The 24,511-nt window shown below is 36.3% G+C and overlaps 1 protein-coding gene across 3 annotated transcripts in view; it reads left to right on the top strand.

Moving 5' to 3' along the window:
* Positions 1-24,511, top strand: part of PRKG1 (protein kinase cGMP-dependent 1) — a 1,343,496-nt gene that overhangs the window by 939,644 nt on the left and 379,341 nt on the right. For all 3 annotated transcript variants that reach the window (XM_074382507.1, XM_010333313.3, XM_074382508.1), the window contains one exon: positions 23,322-23,385. In XM_074382507.1, the coding sequence (XP_074238608.1) occupies positions 23,322-23,385 (64 nt within the window). The remainder of the gene's footprint in view (positions 1-23,321; positions 23,386-24,511) is intronic.

The raw sequence follows: 24,511 nt of genomic DNA, 5'->3' as shown, positions 1-24,511 counted from the left end.
GAATTTCATGAAACTCAAGTGTTCTTTTATTTTTCAAAGAAGAAAGCAGCTTTTGCCACTTCCAAATATCACTCAAGTAAATAATAAGAATGAGATACAGAAAGCAGGCTAATGGCAGTGATAGTTTTGTTTGAATGCGTCATTCATTAATTATAAGAAAAGTTTAGAGGAAACAAGTAAATATACTGCCACAGAAATTGTTTTTGTGTCCTAAGTTACCCCAAAATGTAGTGGCTTATAACATGACTTCTTGTTTCTCACGATCCCCTGGGTTGGCTGGACTCAGTGTGCCAATGTTCTACTCCATACGTTGAAGCTGAGGCATGTGTATACTGAAATGTCCAAGGTGGCCTTACATCATTCAGGGTCTCTCTCCAAATTGCCTGTAGTCAGACAGTAGTTTAGGATAAGAATCTTCACATCTTTGTGGTTGGCTTTTAAGAATGAAATGTGTAAGAGGCCTTTTTATATTTTATACCCAGCTATGGTACCTTATTTTGACACCATTTTTTTGTGTCAAAGCAAGTCTCCAGCCTAGGTCAGATTCAAAGAGAGGGGAGTAGCCTCCACCTCTTCATGGGATAAGTGGCAAAGAGTTTGGAAGCATCTTTAACTCACCTTGGAGATATCAGTTCACTCATTTATTGAAGTTTTGCTAGTCTACTACATGCCTTAATCTGTTCTCAGTGCTATAAGGAATAGACCCTTGAAAGTATCTTTCACTTGCTTCCTTTTTTTTTAAGATGGAGTTTTGCTCTTGTTGCCCAGGCTGGAGTGCAATAGCACAATCTTGGCTCACTGCAGCATCTGCCTCCCAGGATCAAGCGATTCTCCTGCCTCAGCCCCCCGAGTAGCTGGGATTACAGGCATGTGCCGCAACGCCCTGCTAATTTTTGCATTTTTAGTAGAGACGGGTTTTTCTCCGTGTTGGTCAGGCTGGTCTCAAACTCCTGACCTCAGGTGATTTGCTCACCTTGGCTTCTCAAAGTGCTGGGATTGCAGGTGTGATCCACCACGCCCAACCCCATCTTTCACTTTCAGCTCCATTACTGAGCATACTATACAGTCTTAGTCAAGTTCCTTTCATTTTTATAACTTACTCTTCTCATCTTTAAAATGCAGATAACAATAATTGTTGCTTTACATGTAATTAAGTAAATTAACTTCACAATTGTGATGTTAACGTAAGTAAAACATTTAGAATGAGCTAATGCACATACACCAAACAGTGCCAGGCACATAACCACTCACAAGTTAGTTGTTATTGTTGTTATGGCTTGCTAATGAGAGAAGTGGAGCCAGGGGGATTGTGACTTACCCAGTGATCTATTTAATGGCAGATTCTGTTTTAGGAGTACAGAATAAAATTGCCTTATAAAGTATTTTCTTATAAAATTGGGCAAAGGTTCTGCAAAATGCAATAGACTTGCTTTTTAATAAATTACCTGGGAACATTTTGCAAGCCTGTTACAAAGACTTACAGAACGTACTTAACATTCTCTGTTCCAGTTACTCTCATGGCTCTTTACCATTGAATGCCTTCTTGCCTTCTCTAGTCTTGTTTTATTTCTCCCCTATCAAATCCTACATTCCAGCCATATCAGATCACTTGTAGTTCCCACCTTTAATATGCTATTTCACACCTCTATGTCTTTTATACCCTGTGCCCAGTTCTGGAATGCTGATGTTTTATTACTTTATACCCCAGCTATTATCTGCTTTTTTTTCTTCTTTGCCTTACCTGTTTCCTGTGTCTTTCCTGACTTCTCCTTCCAATTTGAATCTGCTTGGGCCTTGCTACCTCCCCCGCAACCCTAAAGCACATGATTACCTCTTTCATGAGTCTTAATTATACTATAAATTATCTCTTACTTATCCATTCCCATAATCTTTCTAAACTGGAAGGTGTGAAATACCTCTTTTTTTCTTCTGAGTTCTCAAAACCTAGCATTGTGCCATAAAAGCTGTGTCATCACAAGTATAGTTACCTAAGTAAGGTTTCTTATCTTTTATTTAGAAAAATTTTTTTAGATGTGGAGCCTTTCTCTGTCACCCAGGCTAGAGTGTAATAGCACAATCATAGCTTACTGCAACCTTGAACTCCTGGGTTCAAGTGATCCTCCACCTTCAGCTTCTGGAGTAGCTGGGATTAAAGGCATGACCACCATGCCTGACTCCCAAGTAAGGATACTTAATACGTATTTTACAGCCACAATTCCTTACAAAGGGAACCAGTACTAAAAATTTATTTTCAATACTATATTTATAAGTATTGTATATCTTCCAGGATTTCTATTACAAGCTGCAGTTTTGTTTTTTTTTTAACACCATCATTAGCACTTAATCTAAGCCATTTAAGAATATGGCAAAGGATTATTAGAATTTATATATGCACATTTTATTTTTCCTACAATTAGAACAACCTAGATATTTAAGGCCAGCAAATTCCCAATACTTTCCATGTAACATAGCTTCGAGTCTCATTTCAACCTCTAATGTTGGATAAACATTTCAGTCACTGAAGACACAAGTTAAGGTTTAAGTCGCAGGCAACTTGGAGATTTGTCTGCTTCTATTTGGGTGACTAGACACCTCATTTAAGTGGGATCATGAAAGATTTATCCTTCTGCATCTGGCTCATTTTACAGATGTTAATGTCTCATAGGTTTAACCATGCTGTAGCAAATGGCAATATTTATTTCTTCTTTGGGGCGAAATAATATTCTATTGTATGAAGACATTTGTCCTTGGATATCTGAGGGTAATTGTTTCTAGGAACCTCTACTGAATCAAAATCCACATCCACTCAAGTCACTCAGTTGGCCCTGCAGTGCTCACCTGTAGAAAAAGTTAGCTGTCCTTATCTGTGAACCCACATCCCTCAGTACCGTATTTTCCATCTGTATTTGGTTGCATCTGCAGATGAGAGACTTGCAGATACATATAGCCAAATGTGTGCCAATAATTATTATGATTAGTATTTTTTGAGACAGCGTCTCACTCAGTCACCCAGGTTGGAGTGCAGTGATGTATCTGCGCTCACTGGAACTGCCGCCTCCTGGGCTCAAGCGATTCTCGTGCCTCATCCACCTGAGTAGCTGGAACTACAGGCACACACCACCATGCCCAGCTAATTTTGTATTTTTAGTAGAGACAGGGCTTTGCCATGTTGCCCAGGTTGGCCTTGAACTTCTGGCCTCAAGTGATCTGCCTGCTTCAGCCTCCCAAAGTGCTGAAATTATAGGTGTGAGCCACAGCCCCTGGACCACTTTTTTCTTTTTTAAATTATTTCACCTATCAGTGGACATCTAGATTGTTTCCATATCTTGGCTATAGGCAATAATGCTGCAATGAACATGAAGGTACAGATATCTTCTCTGGATCTGAATTTTGATTATTTTGAATATATTTCCTGAAGTGGGATTTCTGTATCAAACAGTAGTTCTATTTTGAATTTTTTGAGGAAACTCAATACTGTTTACCACAGCGGCTGCACCACTCTGTAGTCCCGTCAACAGTGTAGTGTATAAGAGTTCCAGTTTCTCCACAACCTCACAACTTACCTTTTGTTTTTGTTTGTTTTGTTTGTTTTACTTGTTTGTTTTTTGGTAATAGTTATTTTAGCAGGTAAGAAGTGAAATTTCATTGTGGTTTTGATTTGATTTTTCCAATAAATTATATTGGCACTTTTTTGTATGCCCACTAGCATTTTATATGTTTTCTTTGGAGAAATATTTATATATTTATTCAAGTCTTTTGCCCAATTTTTAGTTTGTTTTTTTTTGTTTTTGTTTTTGCTATTAAGCTGTAGGAAATTCTTATTTATATTGGACATTAATCCCTTATGAGACAGGTGGTAGCCAGAGGCTGTGAGGAGAAGGAAATAGGAAACTGCTTTTAAATGATATAAAATTTCTGTTATGTAAGTTAAATTCTAGAGGTTTTCTGTACAATATCATACCTATAGTTAATAATACAGTATTGTGTACATTGAAATATAAGAGGATATATCTCATGTTAAATCTTCATACTGCAAAGCAAACAAAAAACACACAAAGAAATTGTTGGAGGTGACTAATAGAGGGACTTAGTACCTTGGTTGTGGTGAAGGTATTGTGGGTATATGCTTCTGGCCAAACTCATTAAAAGGTATACATTGAATGTGTGTATTTTTTTGTGGATCAATTATACCTCAATAAGACTAAAATATAAAAATTAAAAACTGAAGTCAGGGGAACGTTGGCCAATAATGGGAGGCTTTTTGCTATATCACTGCTTAGTTGGGTTATGAAAAACCAAAGAGCATATTGGCATCCCTTAAGATAGTTATTTTAGTCTAAGTAAAGAAGGAGGTTAGTTTAGTCTAAAATACAAATTCTACTTATGAAAAAGTACAAGGACTTCTCTTCCATCATACACATCAACTAAAAGCATTACTTCAACTTCTGCCTGTGTTTACCTAACTCTTTTGTCATCATCTTGGCTTTACGTCTCAAACTAATGTGACTTTTATAGACTGATCATAGACACAGCTTCACTTTTTGAAAGGGCCACCAGCTTTCTCCATGGTAGTCTCACCCTGGAACAGGGGAGATAAACAATGCAGGGGGTGATGTTACTAGTTAAGCAATCTAAGAATTTGGGAAATGAACTCCAGACACTGGTTGGTTGAGAATTCCCACTGGAGCTCTAGCTCTGGGTTTGAGTCCAGGTTTTGCCACCTAGATATAGGACAGTGAAGTTACTTATGAGAGGTCTTAAAGTTTTTGTCTCTTCATGTGCATAGGTATATAATATGGGACTCTAAAGAAATAATCTAAAGAATTATTGAACAATAAAAGAAACTAGTTCATATGAAATTATATGATTATCTCTATTCACTGTCAAGAAAAGAGACTCAGGTTAATTAACTTATTTAACATCACATAGTTACAAAGTAACATGACTGGGGTTTAAATCAATAAAATTTATTTTCTTTATATGCTAATACTGTTTATTACTTCCCATCCTGACAGAGAGAGATTTATAGAGCCCTCCACTCAACATCCATTCTTACCTTCATATTAATCTGTCCTAATTCCTACAATTTCTATCTAAGTAATTCCTTTGGATTATGACATTTGACTCCAGAAATCAAACTGAATCTGAAAGTTCCTGTACGAATCTGTCATCACTTACAGATATCTTATGATAAATTGTATGGTTATATAGTCTTTCACTTGACTGCAAAAATCTCCTACAGGATCTTCATTCAGTTAGCCATGTACTAAATTGAGGAAGGATGCATCAGTTTAGGACTAAGCTGCTATTAAAGTTGCCTGAAAATTAGTACATATGATAATCAAAGAGATATAACTTATTGTTAATAGTGTTAAATCATTTTTTGTAGGAGGTAAAAAATTAAAAGTTTCATGTTTTAAAGATTCAAAATGATGTTGGAGAAGAAATATTCATATTAAGAATTATGGCCAGGCACGGTGGCTCATACCTGTAATCCCAGCACTTTGGGAGACCAAGGCAGCCAGATCACATGAGGCCAGGAGTTTGAGGCCAGCCTGGTCAACATGGTGAAAACTCATCTCTATCCAAAATGCAACAATTAGCTGAGTGTAGTGGCATGCACTTGTAATCCCAGCTCCTCAAGAGGCTGAGGCACAAGAATCGCTTGAACCTGGGAGGCATATATTATAGTGAGCCAAGATTGTGCCACTGCACTTCAGCCTGGTCAACAGAGCAAGACTTTGTCAAAAAAAAAAAAAAAAAAAAGAATTAATATATTAGGGCTAGGTGTGATGGCTTATTCCTGTAATCTCAGCATTTTGGGAGACCAAAGAGGGAGGACCCCTTGAACCTAGGAATTTGACATCAGCCTGGGCAACATACTGAAACCTGTCTCTACAAAAAAATAAGAAAAAATTGGCCAGGTGTGGTGGCATAAACTTGTAGTCCCAGCTACATGGGAGTGTGAAGCAGGAAGATCACTTGAGCCCAAAAGTTTGAGGCTGCAGGAACTATGATCATGCCATTGCATTCCAGCCTGGGCGACAGGGTGAAACCTTGTCTCTACAAGTAAATAAATAATATAGAAAATATTCTCCACATAGTGAACTTTGAATTCTGTACTATCTTTAGATCACATACTTCTTTCTATACAAGAGTTTTTATTTATTAAGATTTAAGATTGTTTGAATCCATATTTCCAAGTTGACGTAGGAAAAAAAGTATTTTAACCTTGAATGAGACCTTTGACTATATGACCTGAGTTGAATGTTCCATCTCTCACATTTTGTTAAAGCATTTATTTCAAGGTCATATACTCCTGGATTTATTCTAAAAGGTGAAAAATTTTTTCATTCAACTAACTGTGAGTATCTGTCATTTACTAGGCGTTAAACTGAAGGAACTGGACACCATACCTGACCTCTAGATAATAGAAGCCTAGGACCGCAGTTGGAAAACTTTCTCCCTAAACGACAAAATAGTAAATATTATAGGCTTGCAGGTCATATGGTCTTTGTTGCAGCTACTCATCTCTGCCACTGTACCTTAAAGACAGCCATAGATGATACTTACACCAGTAAGCATGACTATATTTTAATAAAATTTGATTTACAAAAATAGGCAGTGGACCAGTGGACCATAGTTTGGCGATCTAGGGTGAAGCAAGACACACTGACAATTATAATACAATAATTGCTATGACAGAGGGAGACCCAGGGAGACCCTTTATCAGGAACACAGATGAAGGACATCCAGACTCTGCCTTTGTAGATGTGTCTGTGGAGAATCTAGAGTGAGTAGGGAAAAGGGAAGGAGGGAAATTAGAGAAATTATTGAGCAATATTTCTCAGAGAAGATTATGGCTGAATTTTATCTTAAAACTATGGATCAATTCAGAAGGAGGCTATGCTAAAGTCTCTTTCATGTTAAGAATAGAGGATATTGTAAATTTTGTCACCTCAGCCCAAACCAAAATTTCCAAACTATGTAGTATGGAATTCCTCAATAGGTTAATAAATATTCCCTAATAAAGGAGTTACCTGGTTAAGTTTGAAAAATACTCTTTTCCTTCTTCAGTTAGCTTTCTTCATGTTTTTAAATTTCTTTTAGCAAATAAAGACTTTAAGAAGTCTTGTAGTAAAGAGGATTTTTCAAATATTTGTAACTCAAAATCTTAAAATTTATTAATGTAGCCCTTCTCTTGGTGTGGAATGTCCATTAATGTATTTCAGAAATAGTATTTTGAATACCATGGTTTTCAAAACCTCCGTAAAAACTAAGGATTGAGAGTCCTAGACACATTTATCTGTTCACGTGTAGGCAGCAGGGTTTCAGAAGCACTTTAAACAGATGGCTTCTCATCATAGGAGTGTCCTGGGCAACAGGAGTCTAGCCACTGGCAGATGAGTGTTTGAATAAGACTCAGTCATCAGGAGTTTTGAAGATTCAAGCAGAATGAATAGCAAACTCAGTTGATGAACTGAGAAAATTATGAAATTATAGAGTGAGACAGTATTGGTTCCCAAAGGATGTTTGTTTGTCACAAGGATCAGGAATGCTACTGGTATTTCATGGGTAGAAATGAGAGATGATAAGCATTCTGCAATACACAGGCCAGCCCTGTACATTGAACACATATGCTGTCCCAAATACCAATAGAGCCTCATGGAGAAACACTGCTAAAGAAGAAGGAGTGGGGTATTACCTCCCAAGTTTTAGAAGATTGGAGAAAACATTGGGCATGAACCTTATAGGCACATCACCATAGTGCAGTCATTAAATATTTAAAAGAGCATACATTCCCTTTTCATTTTTACCAATCAGATGTAATTTATTTGATTCCATAAAAATACATGTGATTTTATTTTTGATGCAAGTGTATGCTATTGCACAACTTACATAGCAAAGATCAGGTGCAGTGTGATCTTTTGAATAAGCCATTTCATTGGATGCTATTAAGCATTTCAAAGGGTATTTAATAAAGTATGTGATTAGTGCTTCACCTCCTGATGATCATTTTGACAAGAGCACCAGAGTAACCTGAGTGCTGATTTCAAAAGCAGTCCTTCAATGAGTTTTTAAAAAGGGTACTATAACAGCCTTTTGTAAGAAAACGCTGTCAATAAATATTTCTCTTCTGAATTCTTCAGGAGTAAATAACCTCAAGGAAATATTCCTGTGGTTCCTGAAAAATACCAAGCAGAAGATCTTTTTACACAGTATAGGGCAATTGTAAAAAATGCACATTTTTTGAAGTATGAGAAGTGCTCCCTCCTCTGGGCTGATGCAGCTGCTGTCAGGGCAAAATAGGTGGCATCCAGAGAGCGACTGGGCTAAATTTCAGCCTCTACTCAGGCCCCCTGAAGGTACCTTTGTACATTTGCAAACTCCATAATCCTGTCTAGTGACCCTGAGTCAGAACCACTGTTGCCTCATTGCATTTGGCTTTATTACATATAGTCCTTCAATCTGAATGTTCTAAGTACCTACTACATGGCATACTCCATATTAAGTATAGCATTACCTAAGCTAAATGGCATGTTCCTTTAATTGATGCTTACCCTACAGCAGCCCCTTGGCCAAATATTTCATATTTATTAATAATAACAGCTCCATGAGCTAAGTTTTATTGTTTTAATTTTCCAACTAAGGAAGCTTCTTGGCTTTAAGTAACTTGCCAGTCGTTAACACAGCTAGGAAGGAAGGTGCTGGGATTAAAAGCCTTTTTTTCCTGATTCTAAGTTTTCTGTTATTATTTACTACAAAAATAAGGCTTTCAATCAATTTCTATATTAGGGAGGAGACAAATGTACCAAGAGATGGTTGGAATACAAGTGTAAGTGCTATTCAGGTGGGATGGCTACTTAGATGTAGAGAGAAAGTTGTCAGGGCTATTTCCCGGAAGAGGTTGTCCTTGAGCTGAGTTTTGAAGAAGTGTCTACAAACATACTGGAATCCAGAGACTGATAAACCAGAATGCAGACCGAAAAACTTCACTACAGTTCAGAAAATATGCTGAAATAGGTTTGGTTTGTTTGTTGTTTTGTTTTTCTATTTATTTGTTTTGTTTTGTTTTTGACACAGAGTCTCACTCTGCCACCCAGGCTGGAGTGCAGTGTCACAACCTTGCCTTACTGCAACCTCCACCTCCCAGGTTCAAGTAATTCTCCTGCCTCAGCCTCTTGAGTAGCTGGGATTCCAGGCACGTGCCACCATGCTCAGCTAATTTTTGTATTTTTAGTTAAGAGATGAGTTTTCACCATGTTGGTCAGGCTGGTCTCAAACTCCTGACCTTGTGATTCTCCCACCTGGGCCTCCCAAAGTGCTGGGGTTACAGGCGTGAGCCATGGTGCTCAGCCAGGTTTGTGGGTTTTAGTGATTATTGTAAGTTATCATGTACCAAATGGAAATAATTGACTGGCAAAGCTGTCAATCTTACTGCACAATAAAATTATCTGGGTAAATGAACAGCATAAATGAACTTTGAAGACCTTATACTGGATGAAATAACTCAGTACACAAAGAGACAAACATTGTATGATTCTGCTTCTAAAAGGTACCTGCCATAGTCCAATTCATAGAGAAATTAGACTAGTGGTTGACAGGGGCTGGTAATTCTTTAACAGGTACACAATTTCAGCTGTTAAAGTTGAAAAAGTTCTGGAGACAGATAGTAGTGATGGTTGCACAACAATGGGAATATTTTTAAATGCAATTTAGCTATATACTTAAAATGGTTAATATGGTACATTTTACTTTAAGTATATTCTACAACAATTAAAAAAAATACAGTGATTTCTTGGAACCCTACCCCATGACCTCTTGAATCAGGCTATCTAGTGACTTTATGGTTTGGAAACAACAGGCCCAGGACATTTGGACCAAAGATTTTTTATAAGAATCTGTGTAATTGAATTACATTAAAATGAAATTTGAAAGTTCATAGTTAGATATAGCATACTTTTAGAAGATGGCTTTAAAGACAACAGTTTCAGGATTTTTGTTGCTTTCATAGTTGATATTTGTATAGTGATTTAAATGTATTCTTTTATGTTATTTTATGACTGCTATCTGGTATTGCTTGGCCCAACTTATTATTTGAATGTTAGATGGAAACATTGAGTTTCAGTGAACTAAAGTGTTGCCTATCTGTTACACATGCTGCTATAGTTACAATGATAAGGAAGATGCCTTACTGATGAGAATATAACCCTTGTCTAAATGAGAATTACAGGGATAATGGAGAGAGTTCATAGATTTCTTTTTAAAATCATTTTTAAAATGTTATATTTGCTGCCACTATTAAATTAATTGTTCTGACTGAGACTCATTGAATGAATGAAGAGGTGTGGAAGAATGCACTTGAGTTTCCATGAGAAAAGGCATGCAGGCTTCCCCAAACTGCGGGCTGCATGCGGCCCCCTGAGGCCATTTATCCACCACCACCCCCCGCCCCCACCGCTGCACTTTAGGAAGGGGCACCTCTTTCATTGGTGGTCAGTGAGAGGAGCACAGTATGTGGCGGCCCTCCAACGGTCTGAGGGACAGTGAACTGGCCCCCTGTGTAAAAAGTTTGGGGACGCCAAAGCTTAGGTAGAGCAGGGCAGTGTTTGGCTGTTGTTCTTAGCAAGCGCAGGACAGAACTGGATGAGTAGTGAAGATGACAGAAGGTTCCTCTTTAGAGCCCCCTCCCTGAACTTTTCAGTTTCTCCTGAGTGTGTCCCTTTCCTGGGGAGGATTCAGAAGAATGTGTGTTGCCCAACCCCTTCTAGAGCAAGAATCAGTTCCTTGGAATTGCTTGCCCACGTGTTCCTGAGCTCACTTCCAGTATCTGCATGGGCCTGTTTCCCAGGTTTTTTCTTTCTGCTCTGTCATTTTTCCCATGCTATGTCTGAACATTGGCCAAAAGGCCACAGTTTTTGTGTATTTGGAGTGGACTAGTTGTGGTCGACAAAACTTGGTTGGCACTAGGAACCTGGCTCTTGAAAATGTTATAGTTGGATCTGTAGGGCAGTTTATTCAAATACAAATTGTTAAAATGTCTTCCCTATATTATTCTCTTTTTCCTTTTCCAAGCAGGTTATTAGGCTCTTTCTGTCTACTGGTATTAGAGGTTTTGGTCAATACTAGAAGCATCTAGAAAGTAAGACACTTTCTATGTATTTTTAAAGCCTAAATTCATTGGAAGAAAGTACTAAGAGTCTGGAGTCAAAAGGAGAAAGAGAAAGACCTGGGAGGCATTTCCCCAAGAGTGCATTTCTCTGCATGCAGTTGCCTAGAGGTTGACCTGAAGCACCAAAGGCCCCAGCCTGACAGAGCTTCCCTTTCTCCTCTGTGCACACAAAAACAGAGAGCCACTGGACTCCAGCGTTCCCTTGTGACATGGAGAGCAGGGAAGTTAACATTCTTGCTCCCCACCTTTTGGACATGACGTGCTTCCTAGATTCAGGTATGACCTTGAGGAAGAGCTAAACAATGAATGTGATTTACTATCTTACTGAAAAAGAAAGATCAATACTCCAAATCAAATGCGTATGATTTAATTTTTAAAATGAAGAAGAAGATATTTCCAGCACTCTTGAGTCTAGATTGAAGTTCATATCTGATGTACTAGAAATTTGTTTTGATTACTGAAGATCTTAAATAATAATATCTTTCAGAACATTTTGCATATACTGTATCATAATTGCAGTAGCTGCTGAAGTTTATTAAGCATTTATTATGTGCCAGGCACCTTCTTAATATGTTATACCTACTATTTTTCTTGTGTTCACCACAACTCTATGCAGAAGGTGGTATCATCTTATTTTTAAGGTAAAGAATCTGAGTCCTGGTGTGATGGCTCACACCTATAATCCCAATACTTTGGGAGGCTAAAGCAGAATGATCACTTTAGGCAAGGTATACAAGACAAGCCTGGGTTTCATAGATACCCTGTCTCTACAAAAAAAGTAAAATACAGATTAACCAAGTGTGGTGCAATATGCCTGTAGTCCTAGCTACTCAGGAAGCTAAGCTTAGGTGACAGAGCAAGATCCTGTCTCTTAAATTAAAAAAAAAAAAAAAATCTGTAATATAGAGAGGTTACATAACTTGCCAAAAGCATAGTTAATAATTAGTAGCAGAGCCTGACTTAACCTGATTTCTTTTGATTCTAAAGCTTATATGCTTACCCAGCATACAATTCTCCAGTATAAGGAGTTTAAACTTTTATCACATAGATAATAAAAATACAGTATATTTTGTATCTCTAGAGTGGTTAGTTTTAAGTATTTTTATGTGAAAAACATTTGAATTCTCCTAATCTGGCAAGAGAATAGGCAGCTATTAATAGGTTGTGGCCATTGTGTGATAAGGGCTAAATATTGCTAAAAGAAAATAAATCTGGCAGTGATGTATTAAGTAGATTGACGTCAGATGTGGGACAAGACACTAACAGAAAAAAGACCAGTTATAAGACAATTGCATAATAGACTGAACCAGGTTAAATGACAAATCAGGCCGAGCACAATGGCTCACGCCTGTAATCCCACCATTTAGGGAGGCCAAGGTGGGTGGATCACCTGAGGTCAGGAGTTCAAAACCAGCCTAGCCAATATGGTGAAACCCCATCTTTACTAAAAATGCAAAAATTATCCAGGCGTGGTGGCATATGCCTGTAATCCCAGATATTCTCTAGGCTGAGATAGGAGAATCACTTGAAACCAAGAGGCTGAGGTTGTGAGCCAAGATCACACCATTGCACTCCAGCCTGGGCAACAAGAGTGAAACTCCATCACAAAAAAAAAAAAAAAAAAAAAAAGCCAAATTTTCGAATTAAGGGAGAAAAGTATATTTGATGCAGAAAGTATCTGATAAGCTTGCTAAGGGGAATAATTAGGTAACTATAAGGTTAAGGATCTTTAGTCCTTCATCAATGCAGATTGACTTTTTTAGTAAGTCAGAGATTTCTGCTTTTATTCTTTTATTCTGTAAGGAAGTCACTGGCACAAAAATAAACAATACTTGTCAATGGTGGTGGCACTAAACTTGATGCAGAACTGATTTCTTAGAATCAAGAGGCTACTCTTCTCCATATGCTACCCAAAGATAATCAATACAATTCCATATGCTTCTCTCTAGGTAGAGGACATTGTTGAACTATTTGTAGATTTCTGTATATTCAGATGCTTTGGCTTATAAATATGGGCTACATCTGATATTTTTTGGTTGTATTTTAAAACTGTAACCTTTTGAAAATATCAAACCCTTTACTACTAAGTTAGAAAATAACTTGCTTGATCAATATTTTAAAATTAAATTGTTTTTATAGGTTTCTTTCAACTACAAGGGGCCATCCTTGTCTCTTCTCTTTCATTCCATGTTCAGTCTACTAAGAAATCATGCTTCTTCTACTTTCAAAATATAACAGAGCCCAGCTGCTCCTCACCTCCTCCTTTGCTTCTACCCTGTCCAGCCCTACATCCTCTGTCATGCAATAGCTACTCTTATCTGATCTAGTCCCCTTTTACCACTTTACAGTTTATTCTCCCTAAAGCTGGCAGAAGAAGTTTTTCATATGTAAGTGAGATATGTCACACCTAGGCTCAAAATCCTTCAGTGGCTCTACACTTCACCCAGATTAGAGCCAAGTTCTTACAATGATCTGCAAGGCTCTTTGTGACCTGCCCCACCCTTACCTCTTGATGTCTATTAATCTTCCTTTTTTCCCCAGTTCAGCAAAATCTAGGCACTTCGATCTCTTTGCTGCTCCTGGATTCTACCAAGCACTTAAAAACTTTTGGCTCACTCTGTTCGTTCTATCTGGATGCTCTTCCCCAGAATCCAGACAGCTATCTCCATCACCTGTCTTAGGTTTCTGCTCAGATATTACCTTCAAAGTGAGGACATCCTGGTTGCCATGTTTAATCTTTCAGCCTGCCCCCTTTCCGTTGTAATAACTGCTACCCTGTTCTACTTTAAATCATGTAAAATTTTGTAACCTTATCTAATGTAACTCTATGATATAGATGTATATTAAAAATAGGTATAATATGCATTATTTATTACGTTTATTCTTTATTTTCTATTTCTTTGTTGAATCAGCTGAAATCTTTTCTTTGGTGCACTGATGCATCCTGAATGCCTAAAACCATTTCTAGCTCATGATAGTTACTCAATAAGTTTTGATGAAGAAACTAATTAATTAATTAAACAAGTTTTTCCAATATTTAAAAAAAAATTTGGCCAGGCGTAATGGCTCATGTCTATAACTCCAACACTTTGGGAGGCAAAGGAGGGAAGATCACTTGAGACCAGGTTCAAGACCAGCCTGGGCAACATGGCGAGACCCTGCCTCTTCAAAAAATTAGTGGCACACACCTGTAGTCCTACCTCCCAGGAGGCTGATGTGGGAGGATTGCTGAAGCCCAGGAGGTCAAAGCTGTGGTCTGCAGTGAGTTATGATCACACCGGTACACAACAGCATTGGTGACAGAGCAAAACTCTATCTCTGAAAAAGAAATAATATTTTTTTCTTTAAATAGGCCCATTCAGATACATTTTATTTACCTATAACCATAATTGCACACTTCATATTTTTGTTGTTATAAGAATACATTTACAAAATAGAAAGTTTGAAAATACAAGGAAGTAGTGAGAGAGAGAAAATATAAGACTAACAGTCATTCCACCTAACACAATCTCTGTTAAACTTTTGATTTTTTCCTGCAAAGCTCTATTCACAATTGTAAGGAGTTTCTGTAAAATGTAATTATTCCATTGTATATATAACTTTTAGTATCTTATCCTAATATTATCTTGTAGGTGTTCTATGTTTTACATATTTTTCATCAATACACCAATTTTAATAATCATGTCAGTGATTCTTCAACTTAGGTTGGTTATATTTGTTAGTTGGTTATATTTAATGCATTTGGAATTAAAAAGGAAAATATTTGAAAAATAGTTACTCACTAATTCATTTGGAAACCTCAATTATAAACATATTATGTTGTAACGAAGTCTATTTTTAATTAAAATATTTTCGCAAATCAAAAATAAAAACGAGTTTAAGTTTATAATTATACATCTCAGCACTTTGGGAGGCTGAGGAGGGTAGATGACCGAGTCAGGAGTTCAAGACCAGCCTGGCCAACATGGTGAAACCCCCATCTCTACTAAAAATACAAAAAATTGACTGGGCTCATGCCTGTAATCCCAACTACTTAGGAGGGTGAGGCAGGAGACTTTCTTGAACCTGGGAGGCAGAGGTTGCAGTGAGGCGAGATCCCACCACTGCACTCCAGCTTGGATGACAGAGTGAGACTCTGTCTTAAAAAAGAAAAATTATACAAATTTCTCAATATCTAACTTGATAAAGGACTGGATTCTCATACTGATATGGTTTGAATATGTGGCCCTCTCCAAATCTCATGTTGAAATGTGATCCCCAATGTTGGAGGTGGAGTTGAGTAGGAGGTGTTGGATCATGGGCAGATCCCTCATGAGTGGGTTAGTGCCATGCCCTTGATGATGAGTGAGTTCTCACTCTGTTAATTCTCATGAGAGCTGATTGTTTAAAAGAGCCTGGCACCTCTCTCACTCCCTCTGTCACCATGCAATGTGCCTGATCCTTTATTGGCTACGATACTGCCACTGTGCAAAGCTGCCTGATCCTTTATTGTCTTCCACCATATTTGAAATTTCCCAAGGACTTCACCGAAAGCCAAGCAGATGCTGGTACTATTCTTGCACAGCCTGCAGAACCATGAGACCACAGAAACACCATTTCTTTGTAAATTACCCAGCCTTAGGTATTCCATTACAGCAATGCAGAACAGACTAACATACATATCTTCTTCTGCCTTCAATCTATTGAATTTATGTGGTTTAGGTTGAAATATATGAAGAAAATACAACCTCACAGATATATGTAGTAGCAAAAGGGAGGCTTATGCTAATGGCCTTTCAAGATAATGTGGACATTATTTTGAAATATTATCTTTTGTGATTTCATACTTCATCAACATCCAAGAGGTAGTTTCTTAAAGGTTAGTTGCAATATGGAATCTGAAACTGTAGCAATAAACTTTTCATACTCTAATACAACATTAAAATCCATTGATCCACCTTTTAAATTGAATGAGTCATTTACCAATGTGTTTTTTATAACATCATGCTTTGGTCGTTTGGAAATTATTGGTTCACTGAGTTATACAGAATTTTCAATATTAAAAAATCGTATTTCTTAATATCAGTGTATCACTACTGATCTTATCAGAAAAAGTCTTCAAGTGTTAGAAAGTTTTATGCTCACAGTGGCAGATAAAAGTTTTCTGAAGTTTTAATTTTTGGTTGAAAGTTTGAATTTTATTAGGCAAAAACTACCGTCTGTTATTGCCCTTTAAGTGATGGGCTTAACTTTGCTCATTTTGAAGAACAGTCTGCCAGAAACCATAATTTTTAAAATTGTTTTCTAGTAAAAAATGATGTGCCATGACAAAAGTGTCTAACTTGGCTTGTAACTCCAGCAGCCATTCAAATGATTTTCCCTGAGACAACTATCATACTTCAATATGCTATTTTGTCACACACACAATATCAAAAACATGTATACAAAATTTAAAGATTTAAATTTAATAAAATTAATAACTTTTACTATTTCAGGAAGAATTCCATACTTTATAGTAAAACTGGCGTGTTATTTATCTTTTCTCTGGTGATCGTGCGGTGAATAAGAATATAGCAACTAGTGTAGTTTGGTATCACTGCCTTGGTTTGTACTAAGAGCCGCCATCGCTTTTGCACCATCAATGCAAATGTCAACACAGTCATTCCAGAATAATCCTTAAGAGTCAAAAAGTTATTCAAGCCCTGAGTAGGGGCTTTTAAAAAGTTATTCAACACTGAGTAGCACAGTTACCACTTATGTTTGTTGCCATGTATTCATGTAAATGATAATTTGATGATTAGTTTTTTCTGGTACTAGAAGAATACAAACAAAACAGCAAATTCAGCCATGTCTGTAGCTTCATTCATTTGTAAAGCAAAACTACAATTGTGCAGACAGGAGCTGAACTCGATCTTTGTTTTGCAGCTAAGTCTTTAATTCTAGCAAGGTAACTTACCGTTTGAAAGAGGCAGGGCAATAATTTCTTTTACGAACTTTGCATTCAGCACGCATTTGGCAAAGCCAACTTTACAGGGTTTCATTTGTCTCTTAATTATTGTGTGGTCTTCTCTAGTGAATCCAATATGGTAACTGACCTGTAAGACGCTTGACTGATTTTCAGTTTTAAGTTGAAAAGCTATCTAAAATACTTTTTGGCTTTTAGAAAATGCATTATGTCTACACTTTAAAAACTCAATTTTTGTTCTTTAAAGTCTGAATGATTTGTCTCAAAATGGTGTCATAACTTAACTGGCATGATAATCTTTCCAAAAATGTTGTTGTGTAACATAATAATGGAAATTGTTATCTATACTATGAGAGAAAGATAGCTTTTATCTTATTTGTGTTTCTTATTTACAGTGTTTCCAAGTTTCTTTGGAATCTCTCTCTTTCATGAGTCAGAAATTCCCTGATGTGACATTTCAGAAGATTTCACTGATACTTAATAACTGCACATATTTATGGAGTACATGTGATATTTTTATGCATTTTTATATTTTTCAAGTTTCTTTGGACTTAAAGATTGACTGTTGTGACCTGAGAATATGAGTCTTCTAATTAGCTAATAATAGTCTAATTATTTGCTTTCAAGGCAAGTAATCTATTCTTAAGAAAAATATAATATAACAAACTTTCTTTTATTAACTTCTTAATAAGTACTATACAATTCTAAAATTATAAGATAAAATTTTTAAAGTTATGTTTTAAAAATATGTAAAACAGTTATTGAAAAGTAATGTATCCAAATTTATTTATTTGTTGTTTTTCTACTCAGGCAAACAGAAAACTTTAGAATTTCCAAGAATGATCTATTGGATGATGACAATAAGGTTACAGAGATTATAGCAGGTGTATTGACTAGTAAGAGCACAGTAAAAGTCCTAATAGCATACTAATTTCTGTAAAAAGCACACATATCATAGATCTACTACATTAAAAATTTTAGGAGACCCAAGAACAAACAAATATGCATTTCATTAGTCATCAAAGTGATAATATCATTCTGTCAGGTGATCTCTGGAGAACTCTACCATGTACATGTGAAAGAATAAGTGAAAAAAGCAAACTCCTAACTTATGGAAATAGTTTTAAAATTTGAAGACCCGTATAAAAGGGTCACAGGAAATCCCTGGGTTCCCAGACCACACTTTGAGAATTCCTGCTGCATGTAATTATGTTATTCTATATGTGCGTCCAAGTTTTGTTTTTATTGACAAATGCTTTATTACAATTATTTGTGCTTAGGTTTTCCCCCTCCTTGTTATTGCTTTATGTAATAGCTTACCATAAATAAAATTACTAAGATGAATTAAGAAAATGGGACATCTAATACAGCTGTCTTAATCTCTTCAAAATGTCAGTGTCATATGGGTACAGGTAGGAGGATTGTCATAAAATGAGACTAAAGAGGAATAGTAGCCAAAAGCAGTGCTCAGATTTTGACTGGCCTTGATTTGAAAAGAAAATCTAATTAATAAAGATACTTTTAGACAATAGATAATATTTTAATATGGAATAAATATTAGATGAGATTATAGATTTATAGTTAATTTTGTTAGGTATGATAATGGTATTAAGGTTATTTATTTAGGAGAATGTTTTTATTTTTAGGTTACATATGTTGAAGTATTGAAATTGTTTCATATTAACAACTTATTCTCCAATGTTTCATCCAAAAACGTCTATATATTCATTAATCTATGTACACACATAGAAGAATACATGGATTGAGAGTAGATAAATAAAAAAATGATACATGTTAACAGTTGTGATTCTATGTGTTGGGGATAGAGGTGACCTTTATTATTCCAGACTTTCAATTTACTTGACATTCTTTATAATAAAATGTTTGGAAATAAATGAAGTAACTAAATCAAATATTACTAATATTATTTATTTCCAAATCACTGTCTAAAATAATAAAGTATTGTTTTGAAAGGTACTTTTTAGTACATTCATTAAAAAGTGGCTGGGTGGGGTGGCTCACGCCTGTAATCCCAGCACTTTGGGAGGCCAAGGTGGGTGGATCACGAGGTTGAGAGATCAAGACCATCCTGGCCAACATGGTGAAACCCCATCTCTACTAAAAATACAAAAAAATTAGCTGGCGTGGTATTGCACACCTGTAGTCCCAGCTATTTGGGAGGCTGAGGCAGGAGAATTGCTTGAACTCAGGAGGCGGAGGTTGCAGTGACCCGAGGTCGCCACTGCACTCCAGCCTAGTGCCTGGTAAAGGAGTGAGACTCTGTCTCAAAAAAAAAAAAAAAAAGGAAAGTATGTAGCTCCATGAGTAAGCGATCAGCTCCACCATCAGTTAGAGGGGATTTTTCATTTTCTTCACCAGTGCTGAGTGGAATGACCTCAGGCAGACTTTCAAGGTCTCAGTTGTCTTATCTGTAAAATAAATGAAAATAAGAATGGCTATTTGATAAGGTTGTTGTAAAAATGAAATTTATATTATCTATAAAACCCTTAGCTCAGTACCTGGCAAATAGAATCTACTCAACTCTCTTCATTTATTGTCATTACAAATTCTAAGCCCTTGCTACATTCAATTAGAAAAACCAATGGAAAAGCACCACACATTAAATCATCTCTATTATATTACATTCTGGTGCATTCTGTAACTTCAGGGCTATTGCAAGTCCTTAGGGAAGCAAAGCATTTTAATGCGTTTGTAAGAATTACTCATAATTAGCATGTAAATTGTTAGAATAAATTATTTATTTTTTTTTACATAACTGAAAATATTCTCCTCTAATGTTTAAATATTTTATCTGGACATTTGTACTTGCAATTATTTTGCTTTCAGTTTTTTGAAGCATAGACAACTTTATTTTGAATTATTTTTTATGTATATATATATATATATATATACACACACACACACACATACACACACACACATACACACACACACACACACACACACATATATATATATAAAATTTAGTGGAGTTCCCAGTTTGTAAGCCACTGGTAGATCAGTCATTCTTAAAAAGGAAATTGATTATGAGACAGAATTTTTCTAGCGTTTGAAGAATATAAATCTTAGGATCTTAAAGATGGCTAGAAAAGTGTTTTCACAGTAATTTATAAAAGTGAAGGCGCTTATTTTTCCTGTTAAATGATTTTTGCTTTGTGAATTACAGAAGTTCTTCAGTTGTAATTGGTAATATTTTAGAGTGTTTCTTCTTAAAAATCATTCTTAATTTTTATTAGCAATAAATGCTGCTCAGTGTTTTGAGGCATTTAAAAAGGAATTTTAAATTGTAAAAGACTATACATTTAAAATGCCCTCCTAAAACCTGATGCTTTTGTTTTTACTTAATGCATGATATAGTCTGGTAAATTTCTTCTCTTGCATAAGAACTCTCATGGAAATGAAAATACTGTAGTATGGCTAGGGATAGCCAGAGCCTAAAGTAAAATAAGAGGCATAGTATAATAGGAATAGGCTTGTCTAAAGAAGGAAGCCAATTATAACAAAATGAGAGAAACCTCAGTTGTAGTTTATATTTTCCACAAATATCTAATGGAATAGAAGCACTCTATTCATCTCAGAAGAAACTGAAATATAGCTCTTTAAAGGAAGGACTAAATTTTTCAACCTACATAACTCGTGGAAACAGCTTCTTCTATCTCCTTCTGTCTTTCTGTGATACGGTCCATCCAGCTGCTGAAATAGAATGCCTTCTGGAAATTAAACCCCACATGGCTCAGACCATAGCAGTAAATCTGGTGCAACAGATGGTCCTGGGTGAATTGTTACACCTCTGCATAAAACCTTGGGATTTCATTAATAAGATTTGTCCTAAGTAATGGAAATCAGAATGACAAATTAACAGCAAACCTTTCATGCTTTTACCAAAAGAGCATATTATTGTTTCTTTTATTGTCTAATTCTAAGCAAGCTAAAATTATGCTATATGTCAAATATCAGGAATACACATATATGTGCACTCAATTATAGCCTCTTCTCCACTCAGACATTAAGCTGTGATTAATTAAGACAATAGTTCCACATCTCAGTAAGATTTTCCAGCGAAATTTCAGGAATTATATGCTGATAAGCTTTTGCTTTTTAAAATTTAAAGTTATTATAATTTCACATAAAGTAAGTTTTGTTGGTTTCTGCATTTGACATAATTCAGTATTTTTATTTGTTGTTTCATGGGGAGAAATAAGAGAACAACGTTGTTCAATGTCACAGTACTATGAGTATGGATCCTTGTTCTACCTTTCAGATCTAATCACTGTCCTTTGAAACATTCACAATTCCATGCTTTCATAACTACATTTGTTATTTATAAATTGCTGAAAATACAGGGGGCTGAAAAAGACAGATATAGTTTTTTATTTGTGTGGATTTTTAATTGTAGCAGAGAAGACATGCAATAACAAATATCCAGGCCAGGCACGGTGGCTCACGCCTGTAATCCCAGTACTTTGGGAGGTCAAGGTGGGTGGATCACGGGGTCGAAAGATTGAGACCATCCTGGCCAATGTGGTGAAACCTTGTCTTACTAAAAATAGAAAAATTAGCTGGGAGTGGTGGCGTGCACATGTAGTCCCAGCTACTCAAAAGGCTGAGGCAGGATTGCAGTGGGCCAAGTTTGCACCACTGCACTCCAGCCTGGCAACAGAGTGAGACTCCATTTCAAAAAACAAACAAACAAACCCAAATATCCAATTAGTTATCTAATTACACTTGTAGTAAGGGATTAAAGAGCTCATGATGGGAGAATTTGACCTAGCTGGAGAGGGATTGAGAGACTGGGAAGCTTTCCAAATTTGTTAAGTAAATGTTTGCAGATCTGAATGCATCATCAATCAATCTGTGTCTTGAATAATGGGTAGGAGTTAGCCTAGAGAAAGGTTTGTGTATGGAGGGAGACCTGGAAAGGGAAATAGAGCTTGAAGGAATCTGGTGACAGCAGACTAACAAAGGAGAGAGTGGTTTTCTCCTCATGGTTAGTTGAGGGACCTATCAACAAAAGAGTCAAACTCTGTAAAATATTTCAAGATGTTTATTCTGAGCCAAATCTGAGGACCGAAAACATGTGCCCAAGGTGGTTACGGCTTGATTTGATACAGTTTATGGGGACAGAAGTTACAGAAGTTACAGCAGACATCCATCAGTACATATAAGGTATATATTGGTTTGGTCTGGAAAGGCAAGACACTCAAAGTGGGAGCTTCTAGGTCATAGGTGGATTAGAAGATTTTCTGATTGGCAATTGGTTGCATGAGTTAAGTTATTAGCTGAAAACCCGGACTCAATAAAGGAGTTTCTGGATTAAGATAAGGGATTGAAGTGATAAAGTTTCTTATTATGCAGATGTGCCTCCAGGTAGCAGGCTTCAGAACTCTTATTAGACCTAAAAAAAATGCCAGACTCTTAGTTAATTCTCTCCTAGATTAGGAAAAGACCTGGAAAACAAAGGAGATTTTGTATAGAATATAGATTTTCCCCACAAGAGACAGCTCTGCAGGAGACAAATACATTTCAAAATATGTCAAAGGAATATATTTTGGGGTAAAATACTCCCATTTCCTTCAGGGTATGCTGTCTGTCATGTAATTCTATACTGGAGTCAGGTTGGAATTTGATACCTTATTTCTACAAAGAGTCTGTTTTGTCAGTCTTAAGATCTGTTTTAATGTTGATTCTAGAAAGTGTGACTGAATTCCAAAGGGAGGAGGGTATAATGAGGCATGTCCAATCCCTTCCTTCCCATCATTGCCTGAACTAGTTTTTCAGGTTGACTTTGGAATGCCCTTGGCCAAGAGGGGCATCCATCAGTTGACCAGCAGGCTTAGAATTCTCTATTTGGTTTACACATCCATGGTCACACAGGTAAATATAACAGTGGTTTGGACTCAATCTGTCAAACCTCTAAGTTTTTTTTTTTTTCATACTCCACGCCTTTTCCCTGTTAGACCTCAAACCATGCTTAAATGATTGATTTGATCTTCATTGGCAGCTTTTCTTTTCTTTTCTTTTTTTTTAGGTTGTGTAGCTAATGTATTTTTTTTGTTGTTGTTGTTGCAGATTTTTTTGTCATAAAATAGTTTTGTATTTTAATTTAGATTTATGGTCATTTCTATTACTTATGAAAGTAAGTTGCTATTCATGTGTTTAGCATTATTCTGTTTTGTTTTTCAGCGTTCCAACATTCCAGAGCCTTCCTGAAGAGATCCTTAGCAAGCTCGCTGATGTCCTGGAAGAGGTAATTGTTTTTAGTGTTTGAACTTTTTGAGATGGGACCCAGTCTGCTTGGCTGGCTTCTTTCACAGCTGTCCGATGAGGAATCACAAACTACAAAGACAGTTAAAGTGTTTTTTTTTTTTAAGTTCTGGGATGAGCTATGTATTTGACTTCATATAGAAAGCAGTTTAGCACGTCTGACATTTATACACAGAAATGTGCAAATCAACCTAATTACAGAGTGAGACAAACTTTTTGTTGTGGTAAATACCATGTTACTTTGACTTACAAGAATAGAAATTGGCATATTTCTCTTATTTTAACTAGTGTAAAGTAAAATTATAGTTATTGCCACTCTGAAGCTTCAGATTAGCAAATTTGCAACAGGAATTAGTAGTTGGGTACATGCATATTTGATACAAATAATTTTATGCTTGAAAGTAAAATATCACTTTTAGTTGTTTTTCTCTGAACCTATAAAGCTATAGTTTTGAGAAAGAAGAGAAACAATGCACATTAGTCTGTTCTGCATACTGGACTTCATAACAGCAGCAGCAGGAGGAAGTTTTTCCATTCAAACTGATGAGCTTTATAAGGAATGTAGTCTAAAGTTGTTCTCCTAAAGGTATTGGGCATGGAAGTTTTGTTTCAGGTTCAAAAGATTAAAAAAATTACCTTTTCCTGTTTGCTGACGAAATAGAGATGCATTGGTGGTATGGGAAAGTTCAACCTTTTGCTCTTAAGTTTCAAGTCTAAGTCTTTTGGAATGAATTGACAATAGCAAGATTAACAGAAGAACGTGTCATACAGGAATGGTGTATGGGGAGGTCATCATGGCAGAATTGGAGGATGAGGTCAGAAAAAGGCGTGTCTAGAGTGCTATAGGAGCAGGCAAGTAATGGAAGGCCACTTAGGACATGGCAATTAATTTACTTTTACTTGGAGTGAGATAGAAGCCATTGGATGGCTCTAAGCACAGCAATGAAATTATTTGACTCAGATTTTTAACAAAATTGTGTGGCTGCTGTGTTAAAAAAAAAAAAATAAAGAGGCTGCTGCAATAATCCAGGGAGTAATGGTGACTTTGTTCACTGTGGGAGAAGGAGATTGAAAAATAGTCAGATTGTGACTATATTTTGAAAGTAAAG

The sequence above is a fragment of the Saimiri boliviensis genome, chromosome 12 (genome assembly GCF_048565385.1).
Source record: "Saimiri boliviensis isolate mSaiBol1 chromosome 12, mSaiBol1.pri, whole genome shotgun sequence".
In the NCBI taxonomy this organism is placed as follows: Eukaryota; Metazoa; Chordata; class Mammalia; order Primates; family Cebidae; genus Saimiri; species Saimiri boliviensis.
Note: the sequence above shows the minus strand (reverse complement) of the source record. Positions and strands in the feature narration are given on the sequence as shown.